General features: G+C 35.7%; 1 protein-coding gene across 6 annotated transcripts in view; it reads right to left on the bottom strand.

Annotated features, from left to right (window-relative positions):
- PATJ (PATJ crumbs cell polarity complex component) overlaps positions 1 to 21,554 on the bottom strand; it is a 346,985-nt gene that overhangs the window by 180,014 nt on the left and 145,417 nt on the right. For all 6 annotated transcript variants that reach the window (XM_081306348.1, XM_081306345.1, XM_081306347.1 and 3 more), the window contains one exon: positions 17,905 to 18,004. In XM_081306348.1, the coding sequence (XP_081162474.1) occupies positions 17,905 to 18,004 (100 nt within the window). The remainder of the gene's footprint in view (positions 1 to 17,904; positions 18,005 to 21,554) is intronic.

The following is a 21,554-nucleotide window of genomic DNA, read 5'->3' on the forward strand; positions in this document are numbered from 1 at the left end:
CTAATACCTCTGAAACTGTGAGCCCCCAAATAAACTTTTCCTCCTAAAATTGTTCCAGTCAGATCTGCCAGCCACAGCAGCAAAAAAGCTGACTAAAACAGCTAGAATGGAGAAGACATGAGAGGACCAAGATTCAGAAGGTCTAGTAATATAGCCAACCATGTTTGGTTTTGCAGCAAGTACACTGAACAGGGTACCAGGCTGGGACAGCGAATGATGGTTAGTATCTATTCCATGTGCCACTCATGGACCTCTGGCTTTGTGATGTACTATATCCAAAGGATATACTGGGTCCTTCTTCCTTTGATCAAAGACCTTTTACCTTACCTGTGTCCTTATTCAGTGTCTTCCTGAGGGGATGGGCTTTCTCTAGTTCATACAAAGACACAGATCTGGATAGTTCATAGAATTAATGGTAGTAAAGAGATGACTCAAGAGACTTCAGACTCGTTTGATAGCTTACCCATAATCTTGGACTGTCTCTGTCTCTCCGTCTTTAAAACAGGCAGCCCTTTCCTTTTCATCTCAATGTTTAGGTACTGTTACATGGTATCAATTTTTAACTCTTTTGATGAAGTTGCAACATGCTAAAATTAAAATATCAGAAATCAGTGCCCCCCCCGTCCCTTATCTAAAACTGAATGAAACTAAAAATGCTTAAAAAAAAAAAAAGAGTTCACTAAAATGATCTCTTTCTAATTGGCATCAAGATTTTCGGAAATTTCTAAAATGATTAAGAGGGACTCAAAAGCTTCTCTATAAAAATCGTACTTTATGAAAAGATTAAAAATGTTTTGCTGAGCTCAGATCTGTGCAATGGAAGGCATAGGGAAAGGATGGTCACAGAAGCAGAAGGTCCTGCATTTTATATGGATGAGACACTTGGTCCCCACCACACTTCAGTGAGGGAGATGCTTTCCTCAGCTTCTCAGTTCAGGAAAGAGGTTCAGAGAAACTGAATGAAGAGATGATCTGGGACTAAAATTAAAGGACTCCAGATCACAATCCTGAACCACTAAGTTATGGATGACTTACGTAGTCAAAGACGATTAGACTTTCATTAGAACAAAATCCAACTAATATAGCTATTGAACAAACAACTACAATAAATAAACTTTATTTATTCTTTCATCCAACCTTAACCAATTATTGTCAAGCAACATAGTACAAAGGACTATGTTGAAACCCATGTGATAAAACCATTTTGTAAGCAGTGGCCAAGTTCTTTAGAGAAGTATAAATTGCCGCTTTCCTAAAGTTTGAAAATTCATTTACTTAGTTTTCTTAAGTTTTGTTGCAGTTTTGATTAATTTGAGGAGATAAAATATTGTATGTACTTATTATCTGCTATGTAATTGCTGGCCCCATTCATTCCTTTCAAAAATGCCACATTGCAATGTAGCGGTCTAGCTGGCCTATGCTGGTTTGAAGTGTCGTCTATTCATCCTTCCCTTACTGATTTTATAGAACAATGGTATTTCATCTGCCTTTAGATATGAGTTGCATGGATAATATTATAAAGACAAGAATGTCCCCTCCTCCCAAGAAAACCCATATATTCCAAATGTACATAGAAGTCCAGATACTGGAAATGTTCCTGAATTGATGGTCTCCAGGCTATAAAGCCCAATTTAGGTTCTTGGTGCTTATTAACTGAAAATAGTTATCTTCAAAGTTTTGTCTGTCCTAACCAAAGAAAACATTCCCTACCTCTAAAAATCACTGGTCTAGAAGGAATCTTAATGACTTAGTCTAATACTTGTTTCAGAGAGTAAGAAAGCACAGGTCTAGAGAAGGTCAGTGGCTTGAACACTTGGTCACAAACTAACCCCAAGCGTTGAGGTCTGGGCCTTACCCCACCATCTCTCTACTTGGTGACACTCTGGACCTTATTCCCAATGGGTACTCCCAAGGGCAGAATAATCTGGCAAATGAACCAGAAGACATTGCTTAAATCTTGAAAAAGTAAGTGTTCAAGGTGAATTTTTCTGGCTCTCAAATCATAGGGACTTTAACCAGAGAGACTTTAGGTCTTGGGTGTTACCTAAATATATTAAATAATCATGTAGGGAAGGACAGAATGACATGTATTTTACATTAAAATATTCTGGTCTGATAACAGTATTTGGTACTGTTGCTTGCCAGAGGAGAGCCATGTTTTAACTACAAATTAACTTAGGGCTGGTACAGCTGACATAGAGAAACCTAAATAATTAACCAGGTTGACAAAATGTATGGCATCCAAATACAGAATTAGAAATAATGAGTATGTCACCAATTGTCACAATAACCATGTAAACAAATTATTTCATAGTTAAGAACATACCACAATAAAGGTAACAACTTCCCATCTTACACAAAGGAAAAACAAACTTCTCAATTGATATATCCATGTAAATGTGTGCATGCACATGTTATCAAACTCATCTTTTCAGAAGGTAAAGAACAATATATTAAATACTTCATATATTTTATGCTATTTAATCACCAGGAAAACTTTATTAAATAGGTGGTTTAAAGAAAAGGAAATCACCATTCAGAGAATTTCATAAGAAGAAGATAGTAGATAGTTTGGGCTTTGTGGGTTATATAGTCTTTGTCACAACTATTTAACTTTTTTGTTATGTAGCCTGAAAGAATGGCTGTGGCAGTGTTACAATATAATTATAACAACATATAATTATACAAAAACACACCAGGCATGGTGGCACACATCTATAATCCCAGTGGCTTGGGAGGCTGAGGCAGGAGAATCACAGGTTCAAAGATATCCTCAGCAACTTAGTGAGGCCCTAAGCAACTTAACAAGATCCTGTCTCAAAAAAAGTCTGAGGAACAAACAGTGGCTCAGTGGTTAAGTGCTCCTAGGTTCATCCCTGGTATCAAAAAAGAAAAAACAAAAACACATTGTGGGCCATACCCTGCACCAAATATTCACTCTTTCCTAACTGGTTAAGAAACTATCCTGTTTCTTGTCAAGCATGTTGCAATACATAAATCATACTAGAGATTGAGAGCAGGAAAATAACCTCATCTGCTTATCATTCTACTAGTCACTTTCCCCAAATGCATAATCCCTTATGATTATGGGGAAAAACATCTTTTTTTCCAAGGAAAACAACTGGTCCACTGGGAGAGATGTCTTTTTCTTATATACTATATTTGCACTCTGTGGCCCATAAAAAGATCAATTTTTTTCCAATTCATTTTTTAAAAATTATAATTATTAGTGCATATTAAACAATGGGTTTCTGTGTGATATTTTCATGTATATATAATACTTTGATCTTATCTACTTTCCTCATTACCCTTTTTTAATTCTCTTCCCCAAAAGAACCTTCTTAGCAATACATGTAGATGCTAGAATGATTTCATTGTCCTTATTGAGCCACAGTTCCAAGAGAATGCCCATTTATAAACTGAATATATTTGGCCATGCCTTCATGAATATTCATTAAGTTACATGCAAGAATGGCTTTTTCTTATCAATTCAAAATATTTATTGGGAGCTGGGGATATAATTTTGGGTACAGCACTTGCCTAGTGTATGCAAGGCCCCAAGTTCAATCATAGTACTTACTCAAAACAAAACAAACCATTTACTGAACATCTAAAATGACCTAAAACTCTTGCTATATAGAAGACACCAAAACTTATACTCCTAATCTCAACATAGCACTGTAAGGACATTAATAGCCATGTTCACAAGGGGAAGTGATTATTAAACACAAAAGGAAAGAACAGCACAGACAAGGTGGAAGTCACAGTTTCCCGGGGAATGAAGACGGGAAAGTTTGATTTTGTAGGTCTGTGATCTGTGAAAACCCAGGTTATCGATCTACCATACTGGTTTTTCTTAAAGAGCAACCAAAATGGGCAACTAAACAACTTGCAAATTATTATGAAAGTGACTTAGCAATAAATCAAACCCAATGTCTTCCAGTTAAAGAACCGAAATATTTAATTTTACACAAAAGAGAGATGTTTTCAGAGGCTTCGCCAGCATAGATAAGCAGCCATAACAAACATAATTTTGTTTTTAGACCATCACTGTGGAGGCATGTTTTATCCCTGCAGATACAAGCAAAACATTTCCAGGAAGCATGGGGTATATTCACCAGAACACTGGGCTGGGCAGCTACCAAGCCACCCATTAGATATAAACGTCTCTCTCTTTTAAACCGAGTACACCCCATGATCTTTTGCCTCGTGCTGCCTTCTCACCCCCAGCATGCTCTTGTGTCTGCACTGGCTTTTTTTTAAAGATTTAAGACAGCAGATATTGACTACCTTGAAGCAGGTACAGGCAATGCTGAGCCAAAACCCAAATGTGATTCAAAACATTTCACAAAATTTGAATACATTTCCATCTCACCTAGGACAAGCCTAAAAACACTGAGTGACTTAAAATACAATTTTGCAAAATTTCACCTGTCTCTTATACCTTCGAAACTCACCTATCCCCATCTGGTTAGCATCAAGAGACTTGCTATTTCTTCTCTGAATGTAGAAATTTTTCAATGATGGAAAAGAAATTTGTTTATGCCAAGAAGCCAAGTTCACACTGTGCTGGGTGCTGCCCTGGTGAAGTGTCTCTGTAAGCTGGTAAGCCCCATGGCACACCTACGTGACTGTATTTTTCTGCAATTTAGCCTCATTTAGCTTCTGAATCCCCCCCCCCTTTTAAATGGAAATTTTCAGTATTAAAATGTGCTTTGCCAAAAAATACAATAAACATTTTTTAGAATTTTGAACTTCAACATGCTTTTTTAGGGGTAAGGTTTCTTAATTATATATCTATCTGTCCAAAGAGTGGAGATAAAAAATAAAAGATAAAAAGAGAATAATAATCAATCTGGCTTTGCAAATGGAATTAGATTATGTGAGCAGATCCTTGAAAACATGCAAAGTTAAAACTTGGTAAAAGTTATCTAGATTTTACCTAAAAAAATTAAGACAGAAAAAAAACCTTATAAAATTATATTCATTGAAGAAAATAATGTGTGTAAAGCATTTAGCATAATGCCTGAAAGATAAATATTCAAAAAAGTAAAGAAATGAAACTATAAATTTTATTTCATTGGCCTAAAATGTTGTCTCCTTAACCTAGCCACCACTATGATTTGTATTTCAGAAAATACATTATTAAACTTAAAAAGTTTTGAAACTCCATCTCACTGCATCCCCTCTTGGTTGAGTTTCTTTCCTCTCCCTCCAGCCCTTGCTTGTAGCGCTGGGCTCTCTGTGGACGCCATGGGCAGAGTTACCATTTTGACACCAACCCTACCAACTCTGCTCACTTAGCCTCCTCCAAAAGGCCCACAGGTGCATTTGTTCCTGTGCCTACATGTTTCCTCATTCTAGAAAAGACTGTAAATTTCTTGAGGGCAAAAACCAGTTACATGGTGTATTTCTCCTCCTTAGGCTTAGGGATCTTCAAGATGAACTTTTTTAGGAACTCCTTGATGATATATCACCATTGGAACTGAAGCTATGTCAAATTTTCACCAACCTCTAGGTAAACCACTGGAAGCTTTCCTTAGAAGACTTAGTAGCTACATAATGGGAATAACATTATTGACTGACTTGGGAGATACATTCAAAATACACAACATGAATTCTTCACCCTCTGCAATTATCTCAGAATCTAGGCATATCATAAATATAAAGAGAAATGAGAGAATATTTTTAAACTACATAATTATCTAAATAAGAAAACATACTAGAGACCTAGGAGTGGTATTTCTTACTTTATACCAAATGTCTCTACAAGGAAGTAACTTTCAATGCTACTTAACTTTTGTTACATTATCTGATTAATTCAAATTATAATGCTCTTTGTTCTGAATTATATCAATTAAAATGATGACTACTTAACCTAAACTCATAAAGATAAAATTAAAATATTCTAAAGTGACATAAAACTTCTAAAATCAAAAGCAATATAAGCCCATTCAAATAGCATGTTTCCATGCAAGTACAAAAAAAAAAAAAGTAAATCCTCTGCAGATAAGACCTCATCTTTGAGTCTACTACATGTTAACTAATATTTGCAAGATGTGTCAAAAAGATACAAAATAGAAAGATGCTTTTAAAATTAACTGAATGCAGAAGCAGTAAACATAATATTAGATTAAGACATAAAAATATTATCATGTATGAACTAGTTGGAATTAAAAACAGAATCTTTTAACAAGTGAAGATAATTATACGAAATTATAAACTTTAATCCTGAGCAGAAGCTCTGAAAAAGTGACATATACAATACATAAAGTGTGTCAACTGTGGGACATGTATATAGGGTTAATAACAGGTTTTTGTTTTTGTTTTGGGGGGGTACCAGGGATTGAACTTAGGGGAACCTGACCACTGAGCCGCATTCCCAGCCCTATTTTGTATTTTATTTAGAGACAGGGCTCACTGAGTTGCTTAGTGTCTAGCCATAGCTGTGGCGGGCTTTGAACTCACAATCATCCTGTCTCAGCCTCCTGAGCAGCTGGGATTACAGGGGCACACCACTGTGCCTACCTAATAACGGTTTCAAAACTGAGTTCATATATGATTTTGATAAAATGCAGAGGACACAGTAATTCCTAAAGACCACAAATAATTAATATAATTTCTGGGAAATTGCTGTGGGGGTTCCTGAGGGTTCTACTGTGGTTTCTGAAACAGGGACAATGGCAACTTCAAAATGGTGAGGTAGAGATCATGGAAGTGGTCATGGATGGCAAGTTATCCTGAGAAAACTCGAGCACACATGTACTTAAAATCTGGAGAAACAGATCTTAAAAAAAATCAAGAAACTGCCAAAAATAAAAGGAAAATGAACTCATTGCTCCAGGGGTCTGAGGATCAGGTAAGATCCGTGAATACTCAGGATCATTTCCATGGTTGCTTTGTCAATGTGAGTTTGAGAAGTAGTACTGAAAAGATGACAACTTCAAGCAACTCCAACTATAGAACAGCAGCAGACACAATACGGACAGTTGTCACTACAGGGAATCTGTGACGCATTCCACTTAAGAGCTATAATCTTTTCTCTAAACCAAATTCATAGCACTGGATACTAGATACTGCTTAGGACCCTCAACTTAAGATCTTCAGAAATTATATGTTAGGCAAACAAAAAAGTTCTTGCTTGATTTTTTTTTTGACAGCATAGCCAAAAATAAGGTTTACTACCTTAAATCAGGAATGCAGCATATATCCTGCTGTTGCAGTAGAAATAACCTAATTTGCATGTGCACTGCTGAAAATAAAAAGAAAGGCTATAATGTGATGTCTAACTCAGTGAGCTTACAATTGACTCCCCTGGGCAAAAATACTTAAACAAGAAGACCTCTATTATGTATAAATATTCTATATCTTACTGTGATAAAAAGCAGCTCTGGTTCTAATAATTTTTCATAGCAGAAGCATACACTAAAGAGTGTGCCCTATTACATAAAATTACATTGTCAATCTAGAAATAATTTCAAGAACATATGTTAAAAAGGAAGTCAATGGTAAAATTTCCCAATGCAGAGTCCCCATCCTTAATGAATTTTAATTTGTAGGCTTAGATTAATGGAACTTCAACCACAATCAGCAAATAATAGTTAGGGTGTTATTTTACAATTTAGAAAAATTGTAAAAATTTGTGCTTACTGTTATGACTTCTTAATAATATTCTGCTTTCATTTACAACAGAATGCTGAATAGTCAGTTTTTTAAATTAATCAGAATAACTTTGTTCCAATGCAAATCATTTTTTTTTTTTTAATGAAGACACAAACAGCAAGAATGATGATAATAAATGTCCAGGAGAACTACTTCTCAATTACAATTCTGAAAGGAGAGGATACTGCATGAACAGAGTGTTAAGAATTCTGGCACCGAAATTATCAGTATATTCTTGACAGTGTGACAAACTGCTCCACTTTTCAAAAACATCAAAAGGATGTTACAAGCCACGATACATATGAAAGGAAACATGAGAGGTTTGCTTCTAACATACATTCACCTTGCACATGCATATGTACCCTCCCTTTCTTACTTAAGATAAATGCCTTAGCTTACTATTGTTTAAACAACACGCTGCACCAGCAGGAAAACAGCCCAGGGTTGCATTCAGAAAGCCCCACAGATCATGCAGACAACAGAATCTTACCTGGGAAACCCCCCTGGACCATTGCTGAACCTGTGCTCCCTTCAGGGTATCTGCATTCCTGAGAAACATTCAGTGCTGTAAGCAGCTCAGATCCTCAACACAGACTCTGTCCTCTCTCTTCTGATGACCTTGGGCCTATTTTTTTCCCCCTCAGATATTATTCTCTTTAAGGGCAACCTGTCAGTCTTTCCATCCGGAGAAGCAATCAATTAAGCTAATTTCAGGCTAGCCCTCAAGCTAAAGCCACATCTGTCAGCAGGTGAAAGCTGCCTGGAAAAGTCTGCCCGGAGAAGCAAAATTCCTGGTTTCCAACATCTGACCCTGGATGCCTCCCGCTGCCGACTGTGACACTCAGTTACCCTGCTCACATCAGGATGATAGCTCCATTCCAGAACAGGAGGCAATATAAACGCGACCATTTATTTTGTGGCCAGCTTCAATTAATATCATTTTAATGACCTAGTTTCCTGCTGAGAAACAGTGCATTACATTAGTGGCATCTTTCTAATGCAAATTAAAAGGAGCTGGCAGTTGATTTCAGCCTGTCCGAAGTGAGGGGGAACAGTCATCAACTTCTCTCTTCCTTACAGATCCCAGCATTGAATCCTGTCTGTAACAAAGAAACTGGTGCATGCCATCTCCCCGGAGCGAGATGCATTTATGTCTCAGTAACATTTTAAATGCGCAGTAAAGATTCCATTTAGGCAGTCAAGTCTTCAAGTTAGCTTTTGGGAGGTAAGAATATGAAAAAAAAAAATGTATAACTTTGGAGAAATCACTACAAAAATAATCTTAAATTTCAAAATGCTTCTTTGCATCCCATACCCAGCCCTACTTCAGCACACCTGAATAAGCTTATCACCAACAGCAATTACTTCAGAATTACCTATCAATTACTGCAGGATCTTCTAACCTTTCTCTGTAAAATGTAGAATAAAAATATCTGTGATCACTGTATGAGGTGATTACTGTATGAGAAGTAATATTTAAAAAGTCAAGAACACCAGAACATAATTTAAATGCTACTCAAAGGAACTGAACATTTTATTTATTTACAATAAATGCATTCAAATTATATCAAGGTTTGTAGCTTAGAAAGTTTTCAGAATGAAAAAAATGTTAAAAATAGCCCAACTTCACCAGGGACCTCGCATTATAAGGCTAGTGTAAAAATTCTACTTATTTAACTTATAAATATGAAGAGTCCATAAAAAGATGATTAACTGTGCAGGAAATGAGGAAAAGAATTTACATAAAACTAAAAAATTATATCTTAACCTTTATTTCTTATAATTTCCCCTCTGTTTTGCACTGTCCAAAAATAATAATAAAGAGCATATAACTTATTTCATAAAAATGAACACGTAAATGCTGCTAGAAGTTATTAATGCTGATTGTCAATTTAAAGTGCACATTCTTAACATTCTTTAAATGCTTGGTAAATTGCCGTTGATTGTAGTGACATCTATTGGCAAGGCAGAGATCAACCACAGAGATACATGGATTAAAAAAAAAAAAAATAGACAAAAATTGTCAAGAAAAAGCTACTAGTTGCTCAATAAATCTTTATTTCTCATGAGTTTACGTCATGCTAAAAACTGGCCTGGCACACAGAGGAACCTACATGTGTCCCTGCACACCCAGTGACCTGGCTTTTAGGCCAGGCCTCATAAATACCTAATTTTGTAGTTCTAGACTCTTGGCCTTATTCTCAACTATAAAATGAGACCAACTGAGCATAAATGAGGAAGATATTGATCTATACACCATAACTCCTTTCCTAAGGTAATTTACCACTTGACAACTCCCCTACTCTTTTTTTTTTTTTAAGATAGAGTGAGAGAAAGAGAATTTTTTAATATTTATTTTTTAGTTCTTGGCGGACACAACATCTTTGTTTGTACGTGGTGCCGAGGATCGAACCCGGGCCGCACGCATGCCAGGCGAGCACGCTACTGCTTGAGCCACATCCCCAGCCCCTCCCCTACTCTTAATGTAGACTTTTCATAAGTTTTAAAAAATCCCTTACCAATGATTCTTTACTTTAACTGTGAAATACTTTGAATAGCTTTTTAAGGTGTGAAATTGTTTTGAGTGAACTTTCAGAGTTGTGAGACCTACCAAAATTCCATCAAGCCTGATTGTAGTCCCAACCTGGGCTGTTTTCTACCTCTCTCTAGATAGATAGATAGACAGACAGACAGACAGACAGATAGATAGATAGATAGATAGTATACACACACACACACACACACACACACACACACACATATTTTAAACTCAGGGCACTCAACCACTGAGCCACATCCCCAGTCCTATTTTGTATTTTATTTAGAGACAGGGTCTTACCAAGTGGCCTAGTGCCTCGAAATGACTGAAGCTGGCTGTGATCCTCCTGTCTCAGCCTTTTGAGCCGCTGAGATTACAGGTAATTTTTAAATCTTTTTTTTTTAGCTCTCAATGGTCCTTTATTTTATTTATTTATATGCGGTACTGAGAATCAAACCCAGTGCCTAGGCAAGTGCTCTGCCACTGAGCCACAACCCCAGCCCCATATTTTAAAAAATATTATATAGATTTTTTTTTCATAGTATGTTTATGATTTCAGTTTTTAGATACAAATTAATTCCAAAAGAATTACTCTAATTTTGATGAGAAATGACATCTCTACATTTTCTCTCCAAATGATTACATACTTCATCCCTTATTAATAATTTATTTTCACTATTTCAAAAAAGCATTTTAAATTATTATTATTATTATTATTATTATTATTATTATTATTATTAATTGGTGGGTTTCTTTTTTTCATTCTTTTTTGGAACTAGGGGTCAAATCCAGAGCTTTATGAATGCAAGATAGACACTTTGCCACTAAACTACATCCCAGCCCTCAAAAAAGCATTTTCTATTTTCTTAATTCTTTATAGATACTTGGGTCTATTTGTTGATTACTTTTAACGTAAACAATGTAATGATTTAATTACCACAGTTTGGATGTTTTTAATCAGGTGTGCTACTGGCTCCTGGACAGGATAATCCTTCATTGTACGGGATTATCCCTTAATACTCCAAACAGTAAGTGAAAGTAGAATCTCCATTTCCATGTAAACCAGGGAAGATGATAATAAGTAGAGATGTTTTGACCTGTCAGAACCAGAACAGGAATCTAGTGGGCAGAGACCAGGGATGTTGCTTAACATTCTACAATGCAAAGGACAGCCATTCCCACCACAAAAAAAAAAAAAAAAAAAAATGAACCAAGCTGGCGACAGTGTCAGGGTTGAGAAAACACTGCCATTCACACTTACAAGCTCTAGACTGATTTTGAAAGCCATCAGTTTAGAACAAATTCAGATACTAGGAGAAGCTAAGTTCCCTGTTCATTATTTTTGTTTTCCAAAATTGTCTAGCATTTAATTTCCAAGTAAATTGTCAATCAAGTTATATTTTTTTAAAAAATTACATTAAAGATTTTAATTCAAATTACATTAAACTTATAGACTGCCATTAAAATCTACAGTCTAAGTTTTCCAGTTGTGAAAATAGTATGTTCATCTTTTCCCCAACTATTCTTTTATTAAGTTCCAACGTTTTGTTTTAAAAAAAGAAACTATAGGGGTTAACAACCTGTGATCTAGGAAGTCTTAAATGGGGTTCAAGATTTCCACTAAACAGTCAAAATGATGCTCAAAATTGTGCGTGTGTGTACACATGGGTGATGATGTTTTTGTATCAGCACACATTTTTCTGGAGAGTGGTTTTGTAGCTTTCATGACAGTGCCTATTAATAAGTGACTCAAGGTGTTATGGCCCACTTCTACAAATTTTACATTTCTTTTTTCTGGTGCTGGGGATGGAATCCAGGGCCTCTACCACTGAGCTATGCCCCCAGCTTGAGTTTTACCTTTCTAATTGCAGAATTCCTAAAGGCTATTGGGCTAGCAACTATCCTCTTATTCCATACCTGAATATAGTTCTTTGTTGTTTTGTTTTTAGGAGGAGGTTTAAAACAGGTTTCCCAATTCACTCCATTCCATGGGAACACGTGAGAATTATCTAGAAAGACTATTTCTTTTAAATTTAGATATATATTTTATATATGCATATAAAGAATTTTAAATAAATACAATGATGTGAAGTGACTGCTAATATATAGGCCTGTAGAGAAGATTATGATAAAAATGTGCTGAATGTTCTAAAATTAATAGTGGTAATGGCTGAACAACTCTGTGAATATACTAAGAACTACTGAAACTGCATACTTTAAGTGGGTAAATTGTATAGCATATAAACTATATCTCAATAAAGTTTTCTTTAAAAAGTCATCTTACCTAACTTACAGATATTATGACTCCAAGTAACAGATTTGGGAATAAACCATATTGCAGAAGGCCTTAGCTAGTATTTCATCTTTTAAAATAACTGAAATAAAACAATAAGAATTAAAGTAAATCAAGATTATGCAAGGTATTGGCAATTTAATTTTTATTTGCATGGGCCAAATCGCAGGCTAATTTTATCATTGTTTCATAACTCAAATATACCCTTAATATAAATATTCCTTTATAACATAATGGAGGAGGAGAGTCTGTGACAAAGCCCATAAAGATGTATTTCAGTCACCAATTAAGCCAGGTTCTTTCAGAGAGAAAAAAAAAATTAAGGTAGAAAAGCAAAACACTTAGGAGAGGCTTCCATTCAGGAATTAAGGTAGAAAAAAGGGGCTTCAGGATTCTTTTGGTATAGGGTTCCATTCATACCTGTGCTCTCCACTTAAAATCCCAGGGGCAACAAATAGGCCAACTGCATTCAGAGTTTCTAGGGCTTCATCTGAGTCGAGAAACAAGCCTACCATGTCATTCTCATTGCTTCTTTTGATCTCCCTCTTATATCTTACCAAAAGTCATTCCAAAACCTGCTGCTCCCTGTAGTTTGAAAATGTAGTTGAAAGAATGAATGCCCAGAAGTCAGAAACACGTGGCTGGTGTAAAAGTATTAACTTAACCTCTGAGATCAAAATTGGGCTTTATGGAGATAGAGACTTCTCTAGACTTTGTTCCCATGGGATTGAAATGTTTAGATAAATTGGAGGACTGCCTGCTGAGAAAGAAAAAGCCAAGCTGTTCTGCACACAAAACTCTAAAGGGTGGCTCTGGACAGCAGAAAAGGTCTCTCTGAAGCACCGCCACCAAACCTCATTCTCACTTTCATCCCCACTGTTGACCATGCAAGCCACATACCCCTGCCGCCCATTTGTCCCCAAATCTGAACTTTTGTAATGTGTCAGGCCAAAACACAGAGAGGGTCAGTAGCCTCATGGAACTTAGAGGGTTTAGTGGGGAAGACAGACATAAATCGAATAATCACATGAAAAGCAACATTTTTTTTTAAGTGGTATAAAGAAAAATAAAGGAATTTGTACTGGATTAAGGAGTCAGGCAAAGCTTTCTAGAGGAGTCATTGAGCTGAAACTGGCAGAAGGTTTAATATCTCCTTTAAAGAGTCTTCTAAGTATTGAGAATGCATTTGAAGACTTAGAATATATGGCATATGGTAGGTACTCAGAAAATTCTGACTGTTATCATATAGTTACTAAAATTTTGGCAATAAACATGTAAAGGAAAGTACAAATGTGAGAGAGACAGGGAATAAATAGTGATGGAGTTTATTAAGATTCATTCTGGGGTGGGAGATGAGAACCTCAGTAATGACTTTACCTAAAACTGAGAATAGAAAGTAAAAGGCCAGCCTTGGGGAAAACAATTTCTTAACCTGGTGAAAGGATGTAAAGGGCTAGTGGAAAAAACACTTTAAATGTTTTCCTAAATAAATTCATCAGCATGACTTTAGCATCCTGATTGTTTTCAGAGTGTGATTCTTGGGTAGCAGAAGCAATGGCACCAACCAGAAACAAATTAGGAATGCAAATTATTGGGTCCTCACAGATCTAAGGAATCAGAAATTGGGGATAGGCCTTATCGATTACTATTTTAACAAGCTTTAATGGTGTTCCTGATGTACTCAGACGATTCAAAACCAAGGATCTAGATTAGTGTTTTTCATAATATAGTTTGCAGTTATCTGTTAGTTACGAAATAAACTGAATTGCTACCAGCATTTTAAAAAATAAAATTCATCACATTATAAAAATAAGCAATAGTTTGTGAAACTTTTGTTTCAATATATACGCATATTCCTACATATATGCACCTACATTAGTTGTTATAGTTTGGGTTTTGTGTCCTCCAAAGGTCCTATTGGAACCGGTAGAACCATTAGGAGCCAGGGCCTAGTGAAAGGAAGTTAAGGTCATGGAGGCCATGCCACTGAAAGGATATGGGGATGACGACCTCCCCCTAATTCTCCTTCTCTCTCTGCCCCCAAGAGGTGAGCAGCTCCTTGGCCATGATGTACTGAGTCACCAAAGGCTCCAAACAAGTAACTGAGGACTGAAACTGTAAGCCAAAATAAAATTTTTCAATTAAGCAGATGTTCTCAAATATTCTGCCACATGATGGAAATCTAACTCACACAGTTGTTAGATTTCCATCATGTGACAGAATATTTGAGAACATCTGATTTGTTACGTAAAATTTTAAGTTACCATGAGTACAGACCAAAAACAAAAAAACAAACTTGATGTAAATGATGACTGTAAGAGCCAGACCTTTGTCAGTTTGATCTTATCTTGGCCTTTCTTAACCATTCTACTTAACATTGCCACATCCGAGGCATTTATTTTCTCATACAACCTTTTTGTATTTTATCTTAAATTTTATTTATTTAAATCTAGTTATTTTATTCACAATGTTTATCACTATTTAAACTATCTTATTTATAATCTTCCTCCTCTACTGGAATATCAGCTAATGAAAGAATGACCATGTTCCTTGCGACATTCCAAACTCCTAGAACAGTGTCTGCCCACTTGTGACATCCACTTGACAAACACTCCTTGACTGGACGAACTTTTTAATTAACGACCTTTTAATACCTTTAAAGTGAGGTGTGCTTCACGTTGGTGATCTTGCTAAGAAAGGTTAGGGTCATGGGCCTAACCCTTGAAGTCAAGCTGTTCACTTCAGAGTTGTGGACCTCAGGAAAGTTATATAATCATATTTCACCACTATTAAAAGAAATATTTAGACTAGACAGTAAAAATCTGATAAAACAGTGACCTGGTTTACTTTCAGTTTTGGATAGATGAGCAGAGTATTAATTTAGTAAGAGTTAAGAAACTAAGAAAATCCCACGAGATCATCCCAAAGGAAATATACAGTGGCCAGAGACATTAGGCTTGCCTGTATTATAAATATGAACCATCCAAGAAATACTCAATAAAATTCAAACTTTTTTAGAGGTTAACAGTGAAATCAAAGGGATTTAAACAGGAAGGGAATATACATTGAGAAGGAAAATATCAGAGACCAAAATAAATGAAGAGAAGAGTCACCTATACAACCCAAATAGGTTTGTTGGAGAATATGTGGGATGTCACAAATTTAAAGTCAGAAGGTATCAGGAGTCTTTTTATGCATTTAGTGTAAAGAGCTATCTTTTCTGAGCCTCAGGATGCCATGCATTTGTGCCTGTGCATGTTACGCATACCTGAGGGTGCCATAGTAAGGAGGAGGAGAGGATGCTTGACCTTTCTCCCGGCCCGAGAGTGCCATTCACAGAAGAACCCCACATCACTTTGTACCTATCTCTGCTATAGTAATGTGTTTTAAGCAACAGCAAGTGTACATGATAATATTGGCTCTGGAGTCACAGTGCCTGGGTTTGAACCCCAATTCCCACTATTTATTAGCTGTTTGTGACCCATTTCTTAATTTTTCTAAACATGTTTTCTAATTAGAGTCCTCACAAAATGTCAACTGTGTTAATAATATATGTAAAGGCCACACCTAGTCACCCAGAGCACTTACCAGGTAACCCAGTTCTTATGCTGAGCTTTCTCACTGTTCACAACAATCCTATGAGACAGGTTATTCTATGACAGACCCTTGTTCCCTCATTGATAACTAGTGTGTGCCTTGAAGAAGTTAAATGACTTATCCAAGAACACACAGCTACTGCGTGGTAGAACCAATATCGGAACAGTCTTAGTTGCACACTTATGTCAGGTTTCCCAGTAATTAGGTGTTACTGACTTCTAGCAGCCAGGAATTATGGAGAGTCAACAATCTATTGCCGCTCTGTGCAGCTGCCTTCTCCTCTCTATCAGAATAAGGGAGGACATCAGGACAAGCTCAGGTATACTCTTCAAACAGGTTGAGAATCACATCACCAGAGTCCACATCTAACTTTATCCTCATGCCTTTGTGCCTTCCCTTTGTGGCTGGTGCTTCTACTACATAAAGGGAACTAGCTCTATTTTACCCATTTAACAGCAGACTCACTTAATACTATCACTAAAAGACAAAATGGTATTCAATTAAGATGTGAATAAATGAAGAAAAAAATGCATGAAAACAGGTTCTGTAAAACTGAAGGATCAAATTTTTATAAAGTTATCTCAGTTATAGATTTATCTATCTATTTATTTATTTACTTTTGTGTCAGGGATTGAACTTAGGGATACATAGCCACAGAGCCACATCCCCAGCCCTTTTTATTCTTTATTTTGAGAAGGGTTTTGCTAAGTTGCTGAGAGCCTTGCTAAACTGCTGAGGCTGGCTTTGAACCTGCCAGCTTCCTGCCTCAGCCTCCAAGCTACTGGAATTACAGGCACGTGACACTGAGCCTAGCAGTTTCATTACTTTTCATATTTTATTTCTATTTATTTATATATTTACTATTATATTTAGAAAAATATAAAGTTAACTTAATAATTATTACTAACAATAATAAAAGATATAATATAGTATTCTTTGAATATTAAGTGGCAAGCTAAAGACTGTATTGCTTTATTTCAATCCTCCTCACAACCCTATGAACTAGGAACCATTATTATATCCTTTTTATAAAACAGGTCAATCTTAAATGCTGCAGCCAGAATTTTTAACTTTTAATTTCTATATAAAAATCTTTCATATATTTTAGAAAAATGTTTTCATATATTTTATGGTGTTTCACATACCATAAAATTCACCCATTTAAAATAATCAAGTCAGTGATTTTTAATATATCTATAAATTGTACAACTATCATCACTGTCTAATTTTAAAACATTTTCTTCACTTCCTAAAGAAGTTCTGTATACATTAGCAATCGGGTCTAACTCCAGATACTATACATTCATAAAAGAAATGCAAATTCTTTCAAATAAAGTCTCAGCTAAATAATGTATGAATGTGTATTTGATGCAATTAGTATAAAAAATTATGAGTTCTAAAGGATTAAATAAGACTTGGTGGGCCACCAATAATTTTGCGTTAGCAATATCAACATTACTTTGAGTAAGGTAAATAATCAAGAGCTGGCATCAATGCCCAATTCAGATTACTGGTCAAACTTGAGTTAAAAGGACTTTTTAACAGTTTTGTATTCACAACCAAATAGCAAAACTGGAAGGGAATACAGGTAAAATAGCGTATAACAAAGCTTCCTTCAATATTCCCTCTGTCAATGTCAAAGAGAAAAGCCTAGGAAATTAGCCACAAAACTTTCAAATATAAATTTTCTTTTTTGGCATATATTCATGCACACATTTTTGAAGTTTCCCCCTGCCCTTTATTGAAAAATATACAGAAGTCATTAAAGCATAATTTAATAAATCCTGCATTTATTAAACAAAAAGGAACTCACTGTCAGTAAATGCATTTTCTTCTTCATTTTCATCACTGTCTACAGACGGTGCTTTGTAAGGAGGAGGCAGCTTCATAGGAGGTGGAGCTGTTCCTTGCCTCTGAAGATGCAAAATTTGAGAGAAGAGTTAATTGCTTTTGTACAATCCTTTTCTTTGCTGACAAAAACCATAAAAAAAGAGTCTGGAAATATTTGACTGTAGCCAACTTCAGTTATAATTCAAGGATTCAAAAACAAATAATTTATTCTCGTATGCTTATGTTATTTTATAAAGGTGCCTCTTGGGATGTAAACATAGGAAGGCAGAACAGAAATTCAAAAGCACACCTATGAAGGCTGCTGACCCACCTAAAAGAAAGCATTCTTTCCCAGTGAAAAGGCAAGTATGTACATTTTCTTTACATCATGGGGAGCTGAATCTTTTTTGTTATAAACAAAATAATTCAAATGAAAAACATTTCTAAAATAAACCTAAAATAAAAACTGCCCAATGTGTTAATTCTATAATTATTTGATTTTTTTTTTCATTACAGAATCTACAGATTTCATTCTTTAAAAAAATAATGAAACATCAAGGTTTCCCAACTTAAAAGGTATTCTTCTGTATGTAGATGGCCAAGACACATTTTAATATTTTAAAAAAGAAATCTCTGTGATGCATAAGTATTTCTGTATAAGTATGCTTTCAGTTTATATTCCAATGATAGAGCACATCACCATTTGACTTATATAGATAATTGAAGTAGAATAAAACTCTATGATCAGATTACCTTCACAGGACGGAGACATTTTCTTAAACGTGGAGAAAAATAAAACATGCCAAACTTTATAGAGATCCAAGCTGTTCAGAAGAATAGGAGCCAACATACCCGAGCCCTCCACGAATACCAAAATAACTGGATTAAGATTTGCTTTGCTACAGGACCTCAATAAAGTACATTCAATTATCCTTTATAGGACAAAAGCGCTAATGGCAGGATATACTTCAGTAAGTGGACAATGCCTGCTCCATTACAGAGAGCAGGCACACGATAAATTCCTCCAAAATAGAAAACACTATTTGAGACTCATGAAAGAAAACACAAACCCATTTTTATTTAAAACAATGTCTAAGCAAAGCAGCCATTATCCACATTTGTAGAAAATTCAGAAATGAATAAAATACAAGAGCAAAAAAGGAAGAAAAGATGCCAAGTACAAAATGCTTATTAAACAACAAGAGAATCCAGAAGGGTGATCGTTGTGTCTTTAATTTTTTTGAGTGCAAAAATGCATGTGAGTGAAATGGAGAGTAAGGGCAAATGAATTCTTTTCAAGAAACCTTTTTCTCAGAATAAGGTTATTCTTTGTCAAAGACAACATCTAGAACAAGGATAGTTGGATTTGAAAATAATGTTAAGGAGTATGAATTTTTATTAATAACATTTAAAATATATTTAAGGGGAAATTATACATTATTTGATTGGCTTCTACCAACTTGAAAAGAATATAGAATATAGAATAAGAATAAAAGAATATAGAATAAAATAATATAGAATAAGCATATCCAGATCTGCCTACAGTCTAAATGTGGGTTGCCAAATACCTGGGCATCCTTCTGCTGCACATGGGAGAAAGGTGTGGATAGCACCCAGCTCTCCCTGCAGTAATGAAGGCTGGAGCAAGGTCTATCCAGCTTGGCCAGGTAATGACCATCCCCACGAGGGCAGAGAATAAGACAGACTCAGTGGCATCTTTCAAGGCACATAGTAGGCCTCCCTTAAGTATTTTCTGAATGACTAAATAACTGCTTGTCATTGATGCTGTCCAGGCTCCCTGATAAACTTTTAGAAATGCAAATGATTCTTAGTACTGCATATTAATTTTATCTGATAGAGATACAAATGATTTTAATCCTATAGAAAAGATAACTCCGAAGATTGCAGTTTTCTTGCCATATACAACATTAACCAATTTTATACCTAAATTGGAGTCTGAAGCATTTGTTCTTTAAGTAGTTATTTCACTCTTCAATTTTCTCTGCACCAGGCTTACGATCTCTTTCCCTCATTGATTGAGTTAAATAAATACCTGACACCTGCACATTTTAATTTTTTTCTTAAATTATACTTTGACAATTTTGGAAGTCCCACTGAGATGCTCAAATAGACTCACCTTCCAGAACAAATTTAAACTATGATGCCTCATATATGCAATTCATGAGCTGTTTAAATCCACTTACATGATTTCTAGGCTCCCATAGTAAATTCAAAGTAATAAAAGAATTTTTTCCTTTTTTACTAAAAAAAAATTTCCAATTCTATGTTTTAATTTCTGATAGTAGATAAAAGCTGGTTCTTTGTATTTGGGCTATAACTTATTTCCCATTAGTAGCAGCAATAAATAGATCTGGTTTTATGGTCTGCCCACTTAGTGGCATTTGTTGGAAGAAGGAGATTGTTTCTGTAAGAATCTACTCTCCATGAGCTAAGAAGTAACAGAGAGCATGCTTGTTATTCTCTTTTCTTTGCCTGTTTGTGGTTTTGAACTAAAAAAAATGTCTTGTGTCTACTGGAAACAACAGTGCTTTGACAGATAGATGGTGGGTTTTTGCATTTTTTTAGCGGGGAGGATGCTGGGGATTAAACCCAGGGGAGCTTAACCACTGAGCAATATCCCTAGCCCTTCTTATTTTTTGAGACAGGGACTCACAACGTTGTATAGGGCCTCTATAAGATTCTGGGTCTGACCTTAAACCTGCAGTTCTCCTGCCTCTGCCTCTCAAGTTTCTGAGATTGCAGGCATGAGCCACCACGCGCAGCTGTGTTTTTGCATTTCTGGGTCTGCATTGTAGGACAGACATTGAAAGCTGTCTGAGTGCCTGTAGGTAAGAAATGTCCTCGATTCTCATGTTCAAAATATAATATTTTCCTATCTTCAGTATATTAATAGAGTACATCTCTCAAAACAAAACAAAATCTGACTGGCTTATAGAGAGCAATAAACATTATGGAATCTCATATTCCCAGAGTTTCTAGAAAATAATAAAAATAAACTATGACTTTAGATGTGCCAGCCTTAAAAAAATCCTATCTTCACAGAAACCAACTCAGAAGCATTTTAATGTAAGAATCCAGATTCACATGGTCAAAGTGATTTGAGAATTTAGAAACAGCTATACTTCTTCCTGATCTCCTTGATCTCAGTGCAGATTATCAAACAACCTTATATATAGGACTATGAAAACAATGCTACATGACACCCGCATGACCATATGCTAGGTCTGTACTCACATGTATATGTTCGAATATATATCCGAATTCACAAATATTTACATATCAACCTGAATATTTTCAGTGTTATGAATTGGATATGAGATGACTCCCTACGACCACCACCAAAAACTCATGTTAGGCAATGAAGCAGTGTTCAGAGGTGAAATGATTAGAGTGTGAACTGTCAACTAATTAGTGGATTAATCTATTGATGGATTACTAATTTGAAAGGAGTACTGAACTAGGAGATAACTGTTGGCAGGTGGGGCAAGGCTGGAAGAAAACAGGTCACTGGGAGCGTGCCTTGGGGTTTATGTTTTGTCCCTGGCCCCTCAATCTTTTGCTTCCTGGCTGCCATGAGCTAAGCAGTTTTCTTCCTCTGTGTCCTTTCAACAT

This window comes from Spermophilus citellus, assembly GCF_964194105.1.
Source record: "Spermophilus citellus genome assembly, chromosome: 9".
In the NCBI taxonomy this organism is placed as follows: domain Eukaryota; kingdom Metazoa; phylum Chordata; class Mammalia; order Rodentia; family Sciuridae; genus Spermophilus; species Spermophilus citellus.